Consider the following 21,514-nt stretch of genomic DNA (forward strand, 5'->3'; position numbering starts at 1 on the left):
TAAGAGAGCATGAGTGCCCACGTACTCGCTGGCGTCATGGAATCTCAAAAAGAGTTAGTCAAAATACTTAGACCTTAATAAACGTCCTAACATTGCCTAGTAGGCAGTTAACTATGTATCAATAAAGTTGCCGTTAGATATATCCACACAACGTGAGAAACGTCATTGACATGTACGATACATATAAATATAATACATAGCGCCCACCCTCGCCCAGCTCGAGATCTCTGCACGTCAGTCTCATCATATCCTCGATATTCAGGGACCAAGTTGCAAATGTGGTGCGTGTGGTCCTAGTGTAAACGCTGCGGGCTGCGATCTTCGGCGGCTACAGCGCGCTGTCACAACCCGTAAATTGGGTGGAGCCGTACTGCAGACTGTGACACCGTGTACGTATTTAAATGCTGGGTATTGGATGAGACTACATGAGACTACATGAGACTACATATGTAGATAGTAGCATACATATGTATCTAACCTAGATGGGCACAGATTGTCAGAGCCTGCATGTCTAGCCTGGCCTGCCATTTTTAGTCCAAGGTGTGCTTCCATAAGGGGGGGTGTGCCCTGTTTCGAGAAGCAAACCTCATTCATGAGGACTTTACTATGTATAAAGGGACACGATATTACTATATCTATATCTATATCTATTTGTTATATGTTACCTATACCATTATACATACAGATGCTTCAAAGAAGACCATAGAATACCAAAGTGGTGTTTTGGCAGCGATTCGTGCTTTGTAGACGAGCTTCGTCGTTTATTACTACATAGTCACATATCCACTGCCTACTGCAAAACCTATTACGAGACCGAGATAGGTAGGCAATAGATCAGAGCAGCGATATTGATTTCTGGGTAGGGCTATTGGCCCGAATGAACTCCTCATGGTGATGAACTACCATAATAGTAACGTGGCCTACGTAAGTTGACTTCAAAAAGTGTGCGCCATGGACAATTGAGATCAATCTACACAGTATTTCTACAAAAAAGATGCTGGGTTGTCTGTCTGTATGTAGTCGTTATAGCATGTATACATAGCAGATGTGCAAGGCCGCCGGCGGGATGGCAAAGTTGGATCGACTCATCCGCTTCTGTCGCCGGTGATAGCCCACTTCGCGACGCATACTGCACACGCCGCCCACATACTACGTACATTCACGTACATTCGCATACATGTACATATTGTAAATGTTCTAGAATGCAGAAGCACGATTGGGTAAAGGGGCGTGGTGTACTATGTAAATATGGATGGCACAGGATTGGGACTGGTCGAGGCAAGAGACGATGATGTGCCTGCAGGCCACTAAGAGAGACCGAAGAACCATCAGATACATGTGTACATGGTAGATTTGCATACCTACATGTCAGGTATTACATATTACCTAGTATACACACGTACTGTGTATTATGCTACCAGTCGAGGAACCATACATACAATTGTACATAGCTAGCTGCTAGCATACTATTTACATACATAGGTACTATCGGTGATGTAGAGCGTAAGTACTATCTATGTATGGATAGAGAGCCGTTCAAGGGTCCAGACGTCCTCTCACACGCAACGGCTGCTGGGGCCTTTGAAAGTCCTTGATTTCAAACCAGAGAAGATTCAAATAGGTTACCAAGCTCCATTTCGCCGAGCTCGCTCCGCGTAGGCTGGTAGTTCCCTGGAGATCATCGTCATGGGTACTATAGCTAGTGTGTTTGGTAGTTTTGACTGTCTATATTATATGTGCCCTAGTGTAGGTATGTATGTAGGTATGTATGTATGTAAGTATGTATGTAAGTGCGGCTATATGTGGTAGCTATATGTATAACTACTAGGTAGTAATACTGGAAGTAATACTCAATGTTTCTCATATTATGAAAGAATCAATGTCATGGTGATAATAGCAAGACTCAGCGTACATACCTCTACCTGGGGTATATCCTACATTCAACATGTTGGAAAGGAAATGGAAGAAATGAAGAGATCGAGTAATACTACTATTATGTATGTAACTGCGTACGTACATTGATGATACATTTCTAGTACATACGTATTGCTGTACTAGGTAGGTCTCTATGTATGTAATAGGTATTATGTATGTCTGTATGCAGCATCTGCGTGATTCGGCTTTGAGGATACTTCCAACTGATGTATAATATACTTCACTCTGATTTGCATCTTGTGACCTAGACCCACTCCCCGCTGTGGATTTGGCTCCGGCGGTTCTTATTAAAAGATCCAATCACGCCAGAAGAAAAGGTGTATACCCTTGTTTAGGCGTCCCTTGTCAGTGACCGTCCTGCCCTGAAACTAAAGACTTGCCCTTGCGCAAGATCAGGCCACGCGCAATCGCTTAAACAAGGTACAAGTGACTCAACCCGGTTGTACCACCACCAATTTTATCCGTATCAAGTGACCTGCCTTAGCTTAATATTGAACAGTTGAAGCAGATTTTAGTATTTTTACATACATACTACTATGTAGTACTAGGTATGTACCCTCAGAATAGTATGTATCAATTCATGGATGTAGTACTCCAGACTCCAGTCTGGTACTATGTAACTACTAGGTATATAGTGTAGACATATGTACGCAGTACTGCACTTGCACTGCCCACAGCCCACTCGCCTACTAGGACCTACATAGTATGTAGCAGCCTACCTAGTACGCATGTAGGTAGCAGCCTAGGTAGGCCGTAGGTACTAGGTAGTACCTTTAGCAGCTTAGCAATTCTTAGCACATGCAGTTATGTATCCTACCCTGGGTAGGTATGAATCTCGGGCTGCGATGAAATCACACTGTGGCAATGCCCCGGCGTTTTGCCTTTTAGTAGTAGCAACATTGGAAGAAACCAACATGAACCCATGGAAAGTCCAAGAAAGGATGACCCGGTTAGTACTAGTCTACCTACCTAGCAGGTAGTACCTGCTACTATGTACCTGCCTAGGTACAATACATACATCCATGATACATAACTAATGGTATTCAATATTCCGATGTCAATGTTCTTCAACCGAACATTGAAGTTCTTGATCAAACCTTTGTTTTCTTGCTTCCACTCTATCCGCAATTCCAACTAAGTTGGAATGGGGGGTCCCAGGCCCTCCTGGTCTTCTGGCCCCCTGTAGAGTAGCGTCTTTTAAAAGCCAATAAAAGTGCGCGGTTCAACAGAGGTTCCGCTTTTTAATTTATATATTCATGTACTTCCACCATTACATTTTTAATTGTTTTTTCTTTTTTATTCAGCCAATCAAATCTCATCACCTCATCAGCTGACCAATCATATTATTTAATTTTTGTAAAAATACCTTGCAACACCAGCTACATACGAAGCACCATAAGGACAAATCAACGGCTGCTTTAGCTAATCCAAATCGAGCCTTTTGATTGGACTCAAACCCCTTGTAAGTCACGTGACATATTTGAAGCGGCTCAAATGGTTTTTCCGATTGAAGCTAACAATCTAATCAGAAAGCTACTTTTCGAAAAAGTAGGTAAAGCAGTGGATCAACTCCCGATCCGATTGGCTATTTGAAGCTAGATGTATTAGCCTAAAACGGCTAGTGGAAAGGCTTAAGCCTTTTAAGCGAGCCAAGGTTTATCCGGATCTAAATGAGACGTTTGTCCGAATTAAGCATATGATTTGCACTAGGACCGAAATCAGAAAAAGGCTAACCCTAAGGGGGAACAGTGGGATGGTTTAATTGGCTGGATTTGAGGAGCTATGCTTAGAATGGCAGTTGGAGCTTTTTTAACCAATTATATTGTAGAAATTTATCTCTTTCTTTCCAATGTACCGCGCTATCTTAAAAGCGGCTAGACTAGATCCATTAATAGACAGGGGGCCAGAAGACCAGGAGTGCCTGGGACCCCCTATTCCAACTTAGTTATCTGCTCCAATTGAGAATGAATGTCTTTCTTCTTTTCATTTTTATAGACTTGTTCGATTGACATAAGACCGTTATATATTCAAACTACTCAATACCTCGGTTTCTATCTTTTTATCTACCTAGGTAGATAGACCTCGGACGTACAATACAGTACTACACTGCATGACCAATGACCATACATTAAGTTGCATACATCCATGGATACCTTATGTAGTCACGGGGTATTATGCAATAAACGATACTAAAGGCCCAAGCTCTCTCTTAGCTTCGTCGAAGCTCTGGCACAAACTGCCCCTCCAAATCCCTGAGCCTCCACTGATCTGTACTGTACGCCTAACTTGAACCTCGCAGGAAGTATCAGCCAATCCATCCGTCTAATTCCTTCCTTCCAAAGCGCCCGTCCCTCCCACTCTGCTAACTCCCAAATCTCCCCACCACACGCAAAGCAACGCAGAGGCACACACACACATACCCACCACACACCACACACACAACTTACACCACTACACACCACACACCACTCAACCACACACTCAATCGCGCTCCATCACTCGTTTTCTTTCCTCCCACTTACACCTAACCCCTTCGAAAAAATCCAACCACCGTCGATTCTCTTTGCTTGCTTGCTTGATTGCCTTCGATCCCAGCCTCGAAGAGTCAACGGTAGTTCGACGGTTGGAATATCCCCTTTCCTTTCCGCTCCTAAAATCAGTCATGTCCAACCCGTCGCCGCCCACTACAGTCTCCGGGAACAATGCTGGCAACGATGACTCCGGTATGGCTTACTCCCCCTCCTTCTCCTTCTCCTCTTGCTGCTCTTCCAAGACAGCCCTCTGTATTACCCCTCCATATATCATTTCCATATTCCAATTCTAGATTCTCTTTTTTCTAGGTAGCTTTCTGATGGGAAATCGCTCGCAACGGTCGAGATGAATTTATTCAATTAATCGACCTATGCTACATATTCTATCCTGTATCCTGTATCTTGTATCCTATATCCTATATTTTGCATCTTCAAACCACGAAATGTGACGAATTAACTTAAAATGACTGACCTTGACCGCGCGCAAAGCCTCGTCCATTACGGTGAACACCACCGCCGCCGCTACCGCCGCCCCTGTTCCCGCACCTTTTCCTCCGCCCAAAACGGATAAACCTCGTCCTCACGTCTGTGCCACTTGTCAACGCTCATTCGCCCGTTTGGAACACCTGAAACGTCACGAACGCTCTCATACAAAGGAAAAACCGTTCGAATGTCCGGAATGCACAAGATGCTTTGCTCGGCGGGATCTGCTCCTGCGGCATCAGCAGAAGCTCCACCAGACGACAACTCCCTCGTCGCGCCCAAGGAACCGTCGCGAAAGCACTAGCAGCACTGCTACCGCCCAGAGCCGAGCTCGGAAGAATAGCGTTGCTAGTGCCGCGAATGCCTCGGCCGCTGGTAATGCCTCGATGAGGCCCCGTGCGAATACCATCAGTCATGTCGATGGGAATCATATGCACATGATTGCCGCAGCCAACGCCCAAGTGGCGAGAAACCAGCAGCATCATATGCCTCCCACCCATACCCATAGTCGTCACCCGAGCCTTGCCGGGCTGCCACTACACAACCCGGACCACGGCTTTGCTGGCATGTCTTCGGTTATGGGCCACAGGGGCATGAGTCACGGACTCCCTAAGCTGGAAACTCACAGCATCAACAACATGGACTTCAATGCTGGTCTGCGCACCGCTCCTCCGTTGCCGTTCCAGCCGGAGTATGATTTTGAGGGTTTGTTATTCGGCCAGCCGGGTTCTACCATCAATCCGAACGCTTTGCACTACACCGAATCCCCCCACTCTATGTCCCTTGATCCCACCTCCCCCTTTGGCAATGGAATGGCAGACATGAGCACTCCTAACCAGCACATGGATGACAGCTTCGACTGGCTAACAGGATTCGAGCATCAAATGTCGTTCAATAACCCAACCGAAAACGCCGTCGACGGCTCCTCTCCGTCCGCGATGAGTACCACTAGTCAGAGCGGAATCAGTGATGTGATGCTTGATGGTTCCAACCCTACCACGGTGACCAACGCATCAAGCTCCATGTGGCAGCCGGCTATGATGGGCCCTCCGCAGCTCACGAACCCCTTTTCCATGGAAATGGGTGGGACGGTTTTCCCGGATCTTTTAAACGGAGCCCCTGTTTCGCCTCAGCCGTCCTCTCAGAAGAACATGAATGACATCTATTTCTCGACACCGCCCCCCTCCATGAGCTCCCTCAGCCCTTCTGTTATGCCGGGCCTAACTACACACAACATGAACCAAACTCTTCACTACGGTCCCAGCCCAGAAACACCGACCTCAATTAATGGTAGTCACCAATCACACTCCCCCGTCTCGACTATCACGGACACCACCCGGGGCGCCATCATAAGTGCTCTATCTCAATGTGCGCCGTTTAGTGGTCGTAAATTTTCTTTCACGTCACCCAACTCACCCATGTCCCCACAGTTCCCTACGACCCCCGACAGCACGCCTGACAATGTCAAAAACCTACCAAGTACTCAAGATTTACAACGATATGTCGCCAGCTATTTCCGCTTTTTCCATCCCCATCTCCCTTTTCTACATATTCCAACACTCTCATTTGACACCCCGTCCAATTCGAACAATGCACGATCGAATACCGTAGGTGGAAGTGGATGCCTTGTTTTATCCATGGCTGCTATTGGTGCTCTTTACGAGATGGAGCGAACCCAGTCGAGGGAACTATTCGAGATGGCCAAGAAGATGATCCAGCTGTATCTGGAAGAGCGAAGGAAGGCTGATATGCGGAAAGCCGATTTCCGTAGAACTCCGTCATCTGACCAAGGATCGCAAGGACCAGAGTGTTCTATTCACACTCCGCTGTGGCTTGTACAGGCGATGCTTCTCAACGTAGTGTACGGCCACAACTGCGGTGACCGAATTGCTAGCGATATTGCCTCGACTCACTCCGCGGCCCTTGTGAGTCTCGCTCAAGCCGCCGGCTTGCTCCGACCGATGAAGATGGACCCGACCGAAGTTCGAGAAATTCAGATGAACGATGCTGAGGGTAATTGGAATGGAGGAATTAAGGCGGAAACCGAAGAACAGGCTGAGTGGCTGCGATGGACGATGATGGAAGAGCGAAAGCGTACCCTCTATGTCATCTTCATTCTGTCAAGCCTCTTGGTGACTGCGTACAACCATACACCGGCTTTGACGAATTCCGAAATCGTTTTAGATCTGCCCTGTGACGAGGAGTTCTTTGCGGCGGAGAGTGCAGCAGCTTTCCAGTTGAAGGGTGGTGTGCGAGCTGCCGGACATAACCGGATGACGTTTCATGAAGCCTTAGGGGAGCTACTTCGTACTAACGAGAAGCAGCAGAAACTGGCATTCAGCAACGGACAGCATCAACTAGGCCCCAACGTGCAAATGAACGATATCCCACATAGCGAGTTAAAGCCCAGCACTCTGGGTTGTTTAGTGTTAATTAATGCGCTTCACAACTACATATGGGAAACGCGGCAACGTCACCATAACAAGGTGTGGACAAACGAGGAGACGGAGAAGATGCATCGCCACATCGAGCCTGCCTTGAAAGCGTGGCAATCGGCCTGGGCAAGCAACCCACACCACAGTTTAGAACGCCCGAACCCATTTGGCATGGGCCCTCTATCTGCCGATGCCATTCCCCTCCTGGATTTGGCATACATCCGACTATTTGTAAACATGTCTCGAACCAAAGAAAAGTTTTGGCAGCGAGACTGGGATGGGTTAGCCGATGAACTTTCTCGTGGCACCGAAGTCATTCAACATGCGGAGCATTCTCCTGCCTCAAACGCCGAATCGACAGATCCATCCGACGCCTCCGCCTCCAGTTCCGTTTTTGTCGACTCTCCCCCGACACAGTCATCGTCTCCTGAATTCTCTGCTGTCAAGTATTCCTCACAGCCATCATTCCAAACACAAAGCTCTGGTAGCCGGGCCATAACTCGCCGAGAGAAGCACCTTCGCAAGGCGGCGTTCTATGCTGCGGACTCGCTCTCCATGTCTGATAAGCTAGGTGTCACCTTTGCTGAATTCACAAGTCGAGAACTTCCAGTACAATCTGCAATGTGCTCTTTCGACTGTGCACAGGTCCTCGCTGAATGGATCGCCACTCTTCAGGACCGTGTTGGACGATACTTGGGTGTCCTAGGCAAGGATGAAGTCGACATGGGAGGTGTCCCATCTATCATGCTTCTCGAGGATGAGGACGTCAAACTCATTCACAAAATCCAAGAACTCCTCTCTAGTGCCGAGATGAAGATGAACATGGACATCGTGAGTGGTCACGTCAACGGTAGCATTGATTCTCGTCTCCAGATGGATAGCCACGGCGGTTATGCCGCCAAGATTCTCAGGGTCACGGCATACATGCTTGATAAGTCGGCGGTATGGCCAGGTACGTTACCAGTGTCAGGTCGTCAAACTTGAACTAATATTTACTAACAAATCGTGCAGTGCTCCACCTCATGGCTCGTTGCCTTGAAAGTCACGCGAATTTCATGGCATCCCGAGCCGACAAGTCCGTTATTGCTAGCGAGTAAGCGGAGATTCTAGGCTTAATTTATCTGCGATTTTTGGCGCATAAACCCACCCCCCAACGCCAATCCACCACGACGGAGTCCTAGTTATATCGCTGACGAATACGAGTGCCCATTTATCCCTTTCCATACATCGCTTATGCTGAATTTCGAAGCTCTGAACGACACTAGATACTTGCAGGATCTGATCTAACAATCAGAACGCTATTCCACGGACTAACCTAACACATCTTCACCCCTCCTTCGTACACACACGTTGTTCTGAAGGGTTACTGGGCTTCCCGGTGCACCGGTGCAACCCTTGCCTCGATTAGAGATTCTAATGTAAAAGGATGCTTAAAATCATGGAAAATATGGATGAGATGAGGTGTCCGGATTGAGGCCTCGTCACCGGCTAGGGAGACGCTACTGTTTTGCTATTGCTTTTGCTTCTAAGTACATGATAGATTTGCAGGCGCCACGCGATTACGGAATGATGCATGATGAATACCCTGGAGGGAATGTCGAGCCCTAACCACGAGTCAAAAGAAAGCACGTTGTCAATGAGGTGCGAATAAGGAAACGGAGCGCAATTTATTAGGAACGGGAAGAAAAATAAAACACAGATATAGGCGGCTTGAGATTAGACATCTAACCCTCAGGGTGTTTATAGTCGTCATTGGCTCCATCTAAAAGTTCTAACAAATAGGTACTTGGGCTGCGCAGATACCCGCAAAGTGAAGAGATCTGCGAATGGGCAAGCCGCGTGAGAGTTTCAAAGACACTACGCTTTTATATGCTATTTACTTACACACCCGGCGTAGGTGTTGAAGGATGGGGAGTTGGAGGCGCGTTCAACTTGGGCGCTGGTAATTGCAATGGTCCATCGGGGTTACAAAGAGAGAAAGAGGTATTACTTTAAGCTGAAATGTTGCATCGACGGTTCCAGCATGGACAAGTGGCAATAGGTCTTCCATGTACAAAGATAGATATGTAGGGAGGAGCGAAAAGTATATGTTTATATTGGGCTTTGATTATCTTCCATAGTCTTGTATGTTGCCCGAATAACTATACCTAAGTAAATACGAATAGTTATATGTAGGCTCAAATATTCATAGAAACATCCATGAATCTATTGGTTTCTGTCTACCTACCTAGGTACCTAATTTATATAGTTCCTATTGGCTTTGGTTTACTTTCGTTACACCTTAGATGACTCGATGCGGATCTATACGTGCCAGGCATTCTGTGTAGGGAGCTTGATTTGAATCGTAAACTATGGAAATAGATTACCATCCTACGTACGCATAAATAATATAGAAGTCATCGTACACTATACATTACATAACTATCTGGTGCTCCAAGGCTCCATAGAGAATGAACCAATTAGAATTAACTATGCTGTCTTGAGATTTCCTTACTAGGCAGGTAGGAACTCGGTGGAGTTGGTGGGGGCGGATTTAGTCTGCTGCTGTTAGTATTGACTTAACCTAGGGTATGTTGCATAATTTGTATAATTCTTCTGGAGTGGGATGAGAGTCTCTGAGGGGTAATCTACCTAGGTTAGGTTGACATTGACGTTAAGTGTTAAATGATTCAAGATTGGAAGATATATGCATTCGAATTGATACGAGACTAAGAGATGAAAATTACAACCGTGCCTGTTTGCCCATCTACTCCGTACTCCATATAGAGAAGAAACCCAGTGAAAATACAGTTGGTACAATACAGATAACAGATACATATAGCGATACATCAATCATCCCCCTTTATAGCGTTCTCGCTCACCAAGGTACTCTTCTCCGCGATCTTGTAACCTAAAAGCTGAAGCGAAGAAGCTTGCAAAATCTCAAAGACAGGAACATCAGCCTTGACTTCTCGGAGCAGCCAATTCCTCACCTCCACGGCCACAAGCGAATCTACACCATACACTGAAGTGGGGGCAGAGGCGTCGATATCTTCCAAGGCAATCATCAACGACTTGGACAGCTTCTTCATCAGCGCATCGAGGATGATAGCCGCGGCGGCCGAGACCGACACCGTCTCCTTGATCTGCTGCGCCAGCGATGGCCCGGAGCTAGAGCCGGTGTCGACGTGGCGCGCCCGCATGTTGTGCAGGTGCGAGAACACGGGGTCGCGGAACCAGTGGGGCACATCGCCCTGGCTGCGGTCGAAGTCGGCCTGCGTGCCAACACCGGTCACGATCTGGCATCTGCGCTGCTGCTGCTCCTCGTCGCCGCTTTCCATCGCGATGTCGACCATGGTCAGGAACTCTTCTTCCTCGATCTGCAGGAATCCCCAGCGCGCGAGGTTGCGCTCGGCCGCGCCTTCGTTCTCCGCCACGTAGCCGACGGACTTGACCATGCCGAGGTCGATGACGGTGGCGGGCAGGCCGCGGGAGACGCGGTAGCGGGCTAGCGAGTCTTGGAAGGCGTTGGCCGCGGCGTAGTTGCCCTGGGACGTATCGCCGACCATGCCGGCGGCGCTGGCGAGCATGATGAAGAAGTCGAGGGGCTGGTTCATCGTCGCCTCGTGCAGGTTCCAGGACCCTTGCACCTTGGGCTGGATGACCTTGGTGAATGTCTGGTGGGACATGTTGAGGAAGATGCGGTCCTCGAGCACCATGGCCGCTTGGATGACGCCGCGGACCGGTGGCATTTTCTTCAATGTGTTCGTTAAGCTCGTCTTGAGCACTTCGCTTTTGGTGATGTCGAGGGCCAGAACCTCTACGGTAACGCCGACGGTTCGAAGTTCTTCAACTAATGATTTCGCCTCTGTGTTGGAGGCCCCGGACCGAGACACGAATATCAGATTCTTGGCTCCTTGCTTTACCATGCGACGAGAGAGACTGCGTCCGAGGCCACCGAAGCCTCCAACGATCATGTAAGTGGCATTGGGAACGATTCTGTATTTGGAACCTTCCCTTGGTGCGACCTGTGTATCCACGTTAGTTATGTATAATATAGAAAGTAGAATGAAAGCGTGACCTACCGGCACCATGTCATTTTCATTGGGGATAAGCACAATCTTCCCCATGTGCTTTCCAGCCTGCATATATCTAAAAGCTTCCTCAATCTTGGAGAATGGGAATTTGGTAATGGGAGAGACTTGGCCGATACTTCCATCCCGAAGCAGGTCCATTACCTCGGACAGGAGTCGCGCTCCGAGAGCCTTCCGCTGCCGGAAAATGACAGTCAAGTCGACGGACGCAAGGGTGACATTCTTGATGAAGGGGGCCATTCCGAGGCGCGTGTTATCTTCGATATCTTTCTTACCAATCTCGATAAAGCGTCCGAAAGGCGCGATCACTGACCAACTAGCCTTCAAGGCTTCTCCGGAGAGACAGTTGAGCACGATATCCACGCCCTTACCTTGTGTGAGTCTCTTGATTCCATCGGCGAAGGTCAGATTGCGGCTGGAGAAGATATGGTCCTCTGGTATGCCATAGGTCTTCATCATATGCTCCTTCTTTTCCTTGGTGCCTACCGTGATGAAAACCTCGGCGCCGTACAGCTGGCAAAGCATGACGGCGGCTTGTCCGACACCACCGGCAGCAGCGTGGATCAGGACTTTCTCGTCCTTCTGGATTCTGGCCTGGTCTACTAATCCATAATACGCAGTGCAGTAAACTATGGGCAAAGATGCTGCGACAGAGAAGTCCATATCGTCTGGGATCGGCTGAACCAGCTTGGCCGGGTTCTTAAGGGAGTTGCAGTACGCGCCAAGCGTCCAAGTGCACACTCTGTCGCCGACCTTGAGATTCGACACTTCAGTACCAACTTCTGTCACGACACCGCTGCATTCACAGCCCAAGAAGTCATCAACGAGCTGGCCCATGCAGATCATGATGTCGCGGAAATTCAACCCGACTGCACGAACATCAATCTTGACATGGTCAGCTGGCAGAGGGGCCAGAGCCTCTACATCATCGACGAAGCATAGAGTATCTAGAAGACCCGGTGTGGAGATGGCCAAGGTAAGTGGTCGTCCTTCTTGACCGAAAGGTTCGAGATCCCGAGTCGAAGTGGTTGGCTGGCCCACTGCGGCGATTCTATTGTTCAGGTCAGACGCGGCGATACAGCGCTTGATGTGCACAACGCCGTCCCGCTCGGAGTATTCGCAATCTCCCAAGGTTTCTTCGGTGTATGTTCGCTCTAACACCGGGACAAATCGGTCGAGACGCTGCTCCCAAGAGAGGGGGTGCTCGGTGGAGAAGTCGAAGGTGACGAGGGGGAAGCCTTCGTGTTCCGCGCGGAGAGTCCTCGCGAGACCGTGGATCAAGGCCAACTCGGGGTGGGTTGAGTCTTGACAGGCGCCTTGAGTCAGCCAGAACAGGCCCTTGGCGTGGTGTAAAATGGCTTTCAGCGTTTCTAGCTCTTGCGGAGTCAGGTCTTTTAGGACAGGGCGTCTAATTTCTGCGACTGAAATGACTAGCTTGCCGACGATGTCTAATTCCGTTAGCTGAGCATACGGCTTGATCGTAACCGAAACATTGCCGCGGTGAAGCCTCTTTCGCAAGGTATGGGCAACGGTCTGGTCCTCACCCAGCCCGTCCAAAGTGGCAATGACGACAGATGGTAGAATGTCATCCATGCCCTTCTCCTGATAATTTGGCTCGATGGCTTCGGCGACCATCAGGCGTCCAGTCTGGTCTCTTGGGTTCTGATGATCGGATGTGCTGGACTTCAAGTCTCCAAATCCGTTATTCTTGAGGATGGATACCCAGGTCTTCTCATCCATCGTGGGTCCCCATTGTCTGAATGGCTCCTCGGACATCCACCAACCGGGAAGATTGCCAAAGGGAAGGAAGACTCGGTTGAGTACGTGGGTGATTTCTAGGAGAAGTAGCTTTCCGCCGGGCTTGAGTAGTTTCCTCACGTTGGAGATGGTGCGGTCCATGTTGGTTGTCGCGTGAAGAACGTTGAATGCGATGATGACATCGAACTTTTCGTCGTCTCCGAACCCTTGAGGTTCGAGATCTTGCTCAATGTTCAGCTTGCGGTAGTCGATGAGTCCACTCCATTCACTGAATTTGACCTCGGCCTTTTCGAAGAAGCCAGACGAGATATCGGTGTAGGTGTAGTTGCTGAACCGAGGATATGTGCCATTTCCGCCTCCTAGAGCCTTGAGGATTGGTACGGTCGCACCTCCTGTGCCTGCGCCTATCTCGAGATACTTGAGACTCGGTGTCTTGTGTGAAAGCATGGCGATGTACTTCTGGAGATGGGCGTACGAGGTGGCGATGCCTAATGAGTTTGCATAGTAATTATACAGCAGCTCGTTCTCCAGCATCAGCGCCAGAGGGTCTACCTCGTTCTTCAAGATGCGTGCTAGGTTCCTTCCCATGCGGCACAAAAGCTGACCTTCGTAGTCGGTCGCCTCGATCTTGGCAATGAGCTTTTCCATCTTGTTTTGCACAACAGGCGAGTCGAATTGCAACCACTTGGGAGTTTGGTGCTCGATGGTGCCAGCCAATACTTGTTCGCGATGGTGCTGCATGTACCGGAAGTACTTCTGGTGGTGCGGATGGACTACTTGATCCTCCCTGACTTCTTGCAAGGCTCGTGTGTAGAAATACGATGCCACCATCTCCAGCGTTGCAATGTACTCCGAGGGAGTATCCTGGACACCAGTAGCTGTCAAAATAGCCTCGGCTTCTGGCTTTGACAAGAGATCAAGATCGGGCAGCCACTCGACGTCGAAGCAGAGCTGTTTGACTTCTTCCGGGTTATGGCTTTCATCTGCAGAGCTGCTGGAGGTCAACGCCGTGCACTTGACACCTTGAATTCTGACTTTGGGCATTTCTCCTTGACGATCTCGGACCATGATGCTGGCGGCAGCTTCACGGAATCCAACAAATGCGGCCTCCGAAATCATCTCAAACTGGTGTCCGGGGTCACTGGCAATATCGCTGGCCACATGCATTTCCTGTATGAAAGTAGGCATGTAGGGCTCCTTGACATTCGCCGCAGCATGGGTTAAAGCTGGGAATAGGATCTGCAAGAAGGTGTCCAAGGTAGCTGGGTGAACAAGGTGATCGTACTCATACTCGCAAGGCATGATGGACTTGGTGTCGGGTATCTCTAGCCTTCCCGAAGCCTTTCCAGGTCCGTAGGATATTTCCTTTAAGTTGCGGAAAGTCGAGCCATAGTCGAGACCTGCTTTCGAGAGATCCTCGTAGACCTTGTCGGGTGTAGCTGTAGTTTTACAGAAGCTTCTCGAGCTCTCGAACTCACGGTCAATGCGCGCTAAGGTCTCCTTTGACTCCCTGTTGCCATCAACCTCGCTACTAGGCTGGGTGTAGTTGATAGACAAAAGACCGCGACAATGTTCATTTGGCCCGGTGGATGAGTACGAGAAAATTCGGAATTCTTTCCAGATATCTGAAGATGACTTGCTGCTATTGTTGAATGGCCTGGCTTGGAAAATCACTTCTGCGCCAAGTTCAGTCTGAGGTACGACCAGTGCCCTAGTGATGAGCATCTCTGTGATGGTATAGCCAGTAACTCTCCCACTGTCTGAAGCAGGGACCATCTGTCTCGCAGCCTCCAACGCCATGGATATGTATCCTGCAGCTGGGTAGATGATCGATCCCTGAACTTGGTGATCTCTGACCCAGGGCTGCTCAGACACTCGAATGAAGTTTCGCCATCGGGGCTCAGCGGGATTCCAATCAGCGACGGGTGCGCCAATGAAATCGTTCCGGGGCGTAGGACGGAAACGGTAGTTGGAGCTCAAACGCGATTCTGCCCAGAATTGCTTGCTGTGGTTCCATGGGTAGGAAGGTAGGTCTACCAAGACCTGGGGACGAGGCCCAGTCTGTACCGGTCTGTTGGCTCTTTCGAGTTTCGCAGGCACACCACGGGCCCAAAGAGCTGCTGTGGCTTCTAGAGTCGTCATGCACGCATCTTTGTCTCGAACCAAAGCAGAGTGATAGGCGATGGTCTTTTTCTGCAGGTCCTCAGTAGCGAGTATCTGCTTAATGGGACCAGCAAGGGCAGAGTGTGGTCCAACTTCAAGGAGAACACTGACGGAGTCTGAGCCGCCGAGCTTCTTCGATCTACTCTTGCTGCTTGACTTTTGACTGCAGAGAAGTTGAAGACCTTCCGAGAATCGAACAGGCGAAAGCATGTTGTCTACCCAATATTTCGCATTGAGCTCTTTGCCTGTCACCGAGGTGCAAGTGACCGTGGAGATCATTTCGCAAGAGAAGCGCGAGGTGTCTCGGGGAGCCTCAAGGTCTGTAAGGCATTGCAGATATTCTCTGGCGACTTCGAGCATATGGTGGGAATGATAGGCGGTTTTTACCTGGAGTTGCCTGGCAAAGATCTTCGCTTCTTGAAGGACCCGTTCCATGACCTCGATGGCGACAACATCACCTGATAGGGTCACGTTGGACGGACTGTTGATACAGGCCACCACAATCTTGCCTAGCGAGGGTTCCAGACGGACGATATGCTCTTCAGCAGCTTCCTGAGAAAGACCACAGGCCAGCATAGCTCCATGCCGTGTTACTCTGTTTGAGACCAGCCCTCTGAAGAAAGCGACCTTCAACGCCGAGTGGAATGTGAGCTTGCCAGCTGCATATGCCGCAGCTATTTCACCACTTGAGTGGCCAATCACCTTCTGAGGTAGTACTCCCCAGTCTGCTAACAGATCAACCAGTGCCAGTTGAACTGCTGTACATACAGGTTGGCTGAGCTCGGGGTCGTTGATGCGAGAGTCGCTCTTATCCTTGGCGATCTCTTCCATCAAGGACCAGGTGCATCCAAGAGACTTCAGGACTTCATCGGCAAAAAGCATCGACTTCTTGTAAACGGGGTACATGTTCAGGAGCTCTCGCCCCATGCCCCACCATTGCGCACCCTGCCCAGTGAAGACAAAGGCGACACAAGGAGCTTGACGAGTCTATAGGAATGATAAGTTAGCGGAGGAACATATGTTTTCGTCACATCATCTAAAGGGGTAAAGCCTTACGTTTGAGCGGATCGGCTTCTGGCGCGTATTCTCGAGCTTGGTGGTAAGATCGTCCAGAGAGTTCGCAACGATGAAGAATTTCAAGGCCATTCGAGAACGTCTCTGGCACAGAGTGTAGGAAAGATCAGCAAGGAACCGATTTTCGACAACGTCTTTTCGGTTCTTTAGCTCTGCGGCATATGCTGCGGCACTGTCTTTGGCAATACCCTCTTCATGGGTAGACCAGGCGAAGATCCGGTACTGATGTCGATTAGTGCCATTGTCGAAAAGGTCATCACTTTCTGCGGACGCATATCCTGAGCTTCCCAGAGATTCGACTTCGGCATGGTGATCTAGTAGATGAGGCGAAGTGACTGTGCAATGAGCTGCCTTCAGAGCCCTAGCCTTGAGGTAATGGTAGGCATCATCGATAATGACGTGGGCATTCGTTCCACCGAAGCCAAAAGAATTGATGCTGGCCCTTCGGATGCCAGGCATTGGCCAAGGTGTCAACTCGGTAGGCACGCGAATATGCCAGCCCTCGAAGTCGATAGCCTCATTCCCGTTTTCGAAGTAGAGGTTGGGCGGGATCAAACCTTTCTCTAAGGCTAGAACGGTCTTGATAACACCCGCCAGTCCACTTGCGCCTTCGAGATGGCCGATGTTGGTCTTGACGCTTCCCACATATAAGCGGTTAGCGTCTCCTGAGCGTCGGTGGCGGCCGAGTGCCGCCCCAATGGCGCCCGCCTCAAGAGGATCACCCGCAGGTGTGCCAGTACCGTGAGCTTCAAAGTAACCAACAGATGCTGGGTCGCACCGGGCACTCTCATAGGCAGATCTGATAAGACTCTCTTGTGCCTCTCTCGACGGCAGCATGATGCCTGCCGTTCGTCCATCCTGTTTGTCCAACGGTTAGCCCTAGATATAGAAGATGTTCTTTAAACGGTGAAAGAAAAAAGGGGGTGGGGCTTGGCGTAGTCGTCACTTTAAATAACACTTGCCTGGTTACACGCAGTTCCCCGGATGACTGCACGAATGGTATCATTATCCCTAATCGCATCTTCCAGAGGCTTGATGAATATTGCGGCAATCCCTTCTCCACGTGAATATCCATTTGCTCTGGAGTCGTAGGTATGGCATTTAGCATCAGCCCCTAGGAAGTGAACGTTGGACATGGCGATCATGACATCTGGATTAAATATTAGGTTGGTGCCTCCAACGATAGCTGCCTTGCTCTCTCCGTTGCGAAGACTTTGGCATGCTAGATGGAGGGCGACGAGACTACTGCTGCAAGCAGTGTCGACAGTCAAGCTAGGGCCTTTGAGATCGAAGTAATAGCTAACACGGTTGGAGAGAATGGCAGCTCCGTTTCCGGTCGAGACGTAAACAGGGGAGGTCTCGGGGTCGTGTGTCAATATCTCGTTGTAGTCTCGGGAGAAGCAGCCGACGTAGCAACTAGTGTTGGATCCTGCTAAGTTCTCCATTGGGATACCGGCGTTTTCGACGGCTTCGTACGCGGATTCCATCATCATACGTTGCTGGGGATCCATTCCAGTAGCCTCGGCTGGTGATATGGAAAAGAAGGCCGCGTCGAAGGCTGAAATGTCTTCCTCCAAGAAATGGGCGGCTCGGATGTTGAACTAGGTGCCTTGGTGTTAGCGCTTACCTACTAGATACCTATAAGATTATTCATGTGCAACTTACTGTCCCATTTCTATCTGGGTCTGGGTGGTAGAAAGCATCGACGTTCATGCGACTCTTGGGAATCTCGCATCGTCCGGACTGCTTCTTGGCAACCATGTCCCAGAGCTTGCTCGGGCTTGAGGCACCACCTGGGAACTTACAGGCCATCCCGACGACAGCAATAGGGAGTAGGCCATCGTCGGCGATGGCGTTGAAGGTTTCGCCTCTTTGAGATGACATTGTGTTGATACAATGGAAGACCGAACAAACTATCGGAGGAATGTTAAAAAGGTGTAAGTAAAGAGTGTTATTTGGCTAAATCTTGAGCATGACTATAAAAGTACACTTCCAAAATTATAGATCACCGTCAAGAAGACCAGTCTTTATAGTTGTAAATTATTATACCAATTTTCTTTTGATATAATACATCAAGATTCTCACGTCGGCTTCCAACGCTTGACTCCTATCTGAGAAAGTAGGACTTCAACCCATTCTCGTACGTTCCACAGACCGTTAACGTATTCTTCTTTTCATCCTTCGAGGTCTAGGCTTGAGGCTTGATACAAAGGTATAGTTCTCTATAGGTACCTACAAGCTGTATCGTAGATAACTTGTTATTGTGATTTGGAATTCTCATTCTATGGTTGAGTCGAAGGATGACTGAGCCGTTCGCATTCGTCACGAAGCTGTATACTACTAGGTAGTATGCAGGTACCTAGTACCTACCTAGTACCTACCTACATGTAGTACCTACCTAATACCTTGAAGTTCAACGTTGAGTTGAAGTTGCTGAAGAACTTTGAACAGGGGTAATCAGGTGGATACCTAGTAGGATCCACCGCGTTTAAGCTCGTCAATTTAGCGTAAAGGAGAATCTTGGATAGATAGTAGCTGCCTACTATTATATTCTACATCGACGGGTAGCTACCTACCTACCTACCTAGGTTAGGGTTAGGTGTTATGGATATCAGGTAGTATTTGAGGCTGTCAGCACATGGCACCCCAGCTTCATCGAATATCGAAGTCTTACGGCTTACTACAGTTGCTTCTTTCATCCCCAAGCCACGTGCAATATGCAACCAACAAAGACTATGGACTCATGTACATATGTATGTCATATCACCTTACTGAATCCTGCATATATACCTACCTGCTGAGGTACATAGTACTAGGTACCTAGTATCATTTATGCAGTAGCTAGAGTACTCAGGTACATCGTACGTAAGAACCAACCAAAGCTTTCAACTCGAAGTTTATTATATTATATCCAGGGGTGCATCGTCCCACCATCTGTTGTGTAATAGCACTAGACGCCTACCTACCCGGTACCTAGGTACTACTAGGTATGTATTTGTTTAAAAATACCATCCTTCCCTTGCGACCAGCTCCTCCACCCCCTCATCACCTTTTTCCAGCTTTCCGGAATATTCCCAAGAAAGTCATTGACAGCTCAAAGGATTAGCTCATTTCGAACAGATACAACGCAATATGGCTCTCATATCGGATGGTAGCCGAGCTCACGAGACTGGCGTTGACACGGCTGTTCTCCTAGTGGTTGGAACTGGAGGATTTACCCATGCAGGTCAGGAAAAGCCCTATCTACCCCAGCTCACATCCAACTCTCTTTGACAGCTTCCCCCCAATATAGCTCCTGTCCTTGAATTGGGTCGAATCTTAGCCGCCCGCGGTCATCGCGTAGCTTTCGCAACCCACAAGGGACAGGAAAAATGGGTCAAGAACGCCTCGTATTCTTTCATATCGGATGTCTACACCATGGGCCCTCCTATGGATCCAGACATTGAGGCGGCACACTATCTCCAGATGCAAACTTCTGATATTAGAAAGGATTACAGAGACTACTTCCGCCCAAAGTTCAATGTGGATGCCTTCTGGGCCTCCGATTACTCCTTCCTAAAGGACATCTGCCAGGTTTTCAAGCCTGACATGATTGTAGCTGATTTCTTCCTCGACTCAGCTGTCAGGGATATCAAGCACCAGACTGGTATTCCTATCGCCACGGTCTGGCCTCAGATGCCGTACGCCATGGTTGGGGCATCCTATATCCCAGGACTTCCTGGCTTTCAGGTAGATGCACTAACTAGTGAACATGCTTCCTTGTGGACGAGGGTCCGTGCCGCATTACGTCCTCTGCGGGCCGTCTCGGCCGTTGTTCCATACCTCAAGTTCGTACGAGACATGCGCCGGAGGGCTGGACTCAACTACAGTCTGCCCATCTTGAAAAAGCCTGACTATCTTGTACTAGTCAATTCTTTTTTTGGACTGGAAACTCCTAAGGACCTACCCCCACTTGTCGCCCCTATTGGCCCCATCTTATCGGAAGAGTACCAAGCCCTTGATACCCCTCTCGAGGAATTCTATGCGGATCGTCACCGAGTGATTTACGTCTCGTTTGGAACGCATATTCAAGTGCCTTCTCGAGATCTTGAAAAGTTTGTTAGTGCCTTCGCAAACCTTCTTCACGAAGGGCTCATAGATGGTATCATATGGTCGGCAGATAACACACAACGTGCCATATTCAACCGCGATCAGGCAGTTCCCCATACCGATATCCTTGCGGGAGATCTCCTAGATGGCCTGAACCCTAGTTGGCTCTTCATGACTTTCGCACCTCAACGGGCTATCCTTGCACGCAAGGAAACCGTTTTGTTTGTGACTCACGGAGGAGGAAGTAGTGTAAACGAGGCTGTGTTTCACGAGACTCCCATGTTGAGCCTAGGATTCTTCTTTGACCAGCCGCTCAACGGATTGCGCATCCTAGAGGCAGGGGTGGGGCTGAAGCTGGATAAGGCTGGATTCACAGAGATGGAAATCCTAGAAAAGTCGCGCGTCTTGCTACAAGACAATAATGGGACGATTGGGCAGGACGTACAGCGCATGGCCCATATTGCTCGCGTATGCAGCCGAAAGAAGGAGTTTGGAGTAGACTTGATCGAAGAGGTGTTGTATGACCATCGCTTCAGCTTGATCCCACCTGGGGCCACAGCTAGCGAAAGTATGCACAGGCGACGCCCGATGCACCTGCAGACTGCAGATGCGAGGATGTCTGCCTGGCGGGTCCAGAACTGGGATCTCGCGTGTCTCGCAGTGACTTCGGCTGCAACGGTTGGATATGTCGGGTGGACGGTAGCAAAGATAATTCGCGCACGAGTTTAGGATATTTTCTGCCTGGGTATTACATTACGTACATCATTCCATAGCTCAATATTGCAACTATTACCTATTACCTATCTAGTAGCTGATTATACCGAGATAGTTGTTATACTATATGCGCCTGCACGGCGTTGGAACATCCCTAATTTCTTCGGAAAGTTTGTCAGCTTCCGGGAAGGATTAGTGTTAGCCCTACCTATGGCAAGCTCGCGGCGTGGCCCGTCCTCCATTATTGAGGGGATTCTTA

At 49.2% G+C, this 21,514-nt stretch overlaps 3 protein-coding genes across 3 annotated transcripts; 2 read left to right on the forward strand and 1 right to left on the reverse strand.

Annotated features, from left to right (window-relative positions):
• Nucleotides 1–4,597: 4,597 nt before the first annotated feature.
• GGS25DRAFT_528756 (DNA binding regulatory protein AmdX) lies at nt 4,598–8,978 on the forward strand (the record flags this gene model as incomplete). The annotated part of the gene is made up of 3 exons (XM_049265219.1): nt 4,598–4,658; nt 4,956–8,336; nt 8,396–8,978. The coding sequence occupies 3 exons, from the start codon at nt 4,598–4,600 to the stop codon at nt 8,479–8,481; spliced, it is 3,528 nt and encodes a 1,175-aa protein (XP_049119576.1). The 3' UTR covers nt 8,482–8,978.
• A 1,234-nt stretch (nt 8,979–10,212) lies between these two features.
• GGS25DRAFT_528759 (putative polyketide synthase) lies at nt 10,213–18,336 on the reverse strand (the record flags this gene model as incomplete). Its single annotated transcript, XM_049265220.1, has 5 exons — nt 10,213–11,391; nt 11,449–16,365; nt 16,435–17,310; nt 17,415–18,053; nt 18,118–18,336. 5 exons carry the CDS (start codon nt 18,334–18,336, stop codon nt 10,213–10,215), a joined length of 7,830 nt encoding a protein of 2,609 aa, XP_049119577.1.
• Nucleotides 18,337–19,426: 1,090 nt separating this feature from the next.
• On the forward strand, nt 19,427–21,370 carry GGS25DRAFT_473454 (UDP-glucosyl transferase family protein). The gene is made up of 2 exons (XM_049259533.1): nt 19,427–19,678; nt 19,745–21,370. Exons 1-2 carry the CDS (start codon nt 19,585–19,587, stop codon nt 21,268–21,270), a joined length of 1,620 nt encoding a protein of 539 aa, XP_049119578.1. The 5' UTR covers nt 19,427–19,584; the 3' UTR covers nt 21,271–21,370.
• Nucleotides 21,371–21,514: the final 144 nt, after the last annotated feature.

This window comes from Hypoxylon fragiforme, assembly GCF_022984875.1.
Source record: "Hypoxylon fragiforme strain CBS 206.31 chromosome Unknown GGS25scaffold_2, whole genome shotgun sequence".
Lineage (NCBI taxonomy): Eukaryota > Fungi > Ascomycota > Sordariomycetes > Xylariales > Hypoxylaceae > Hypoxylon > Hypoxylon fragiforme.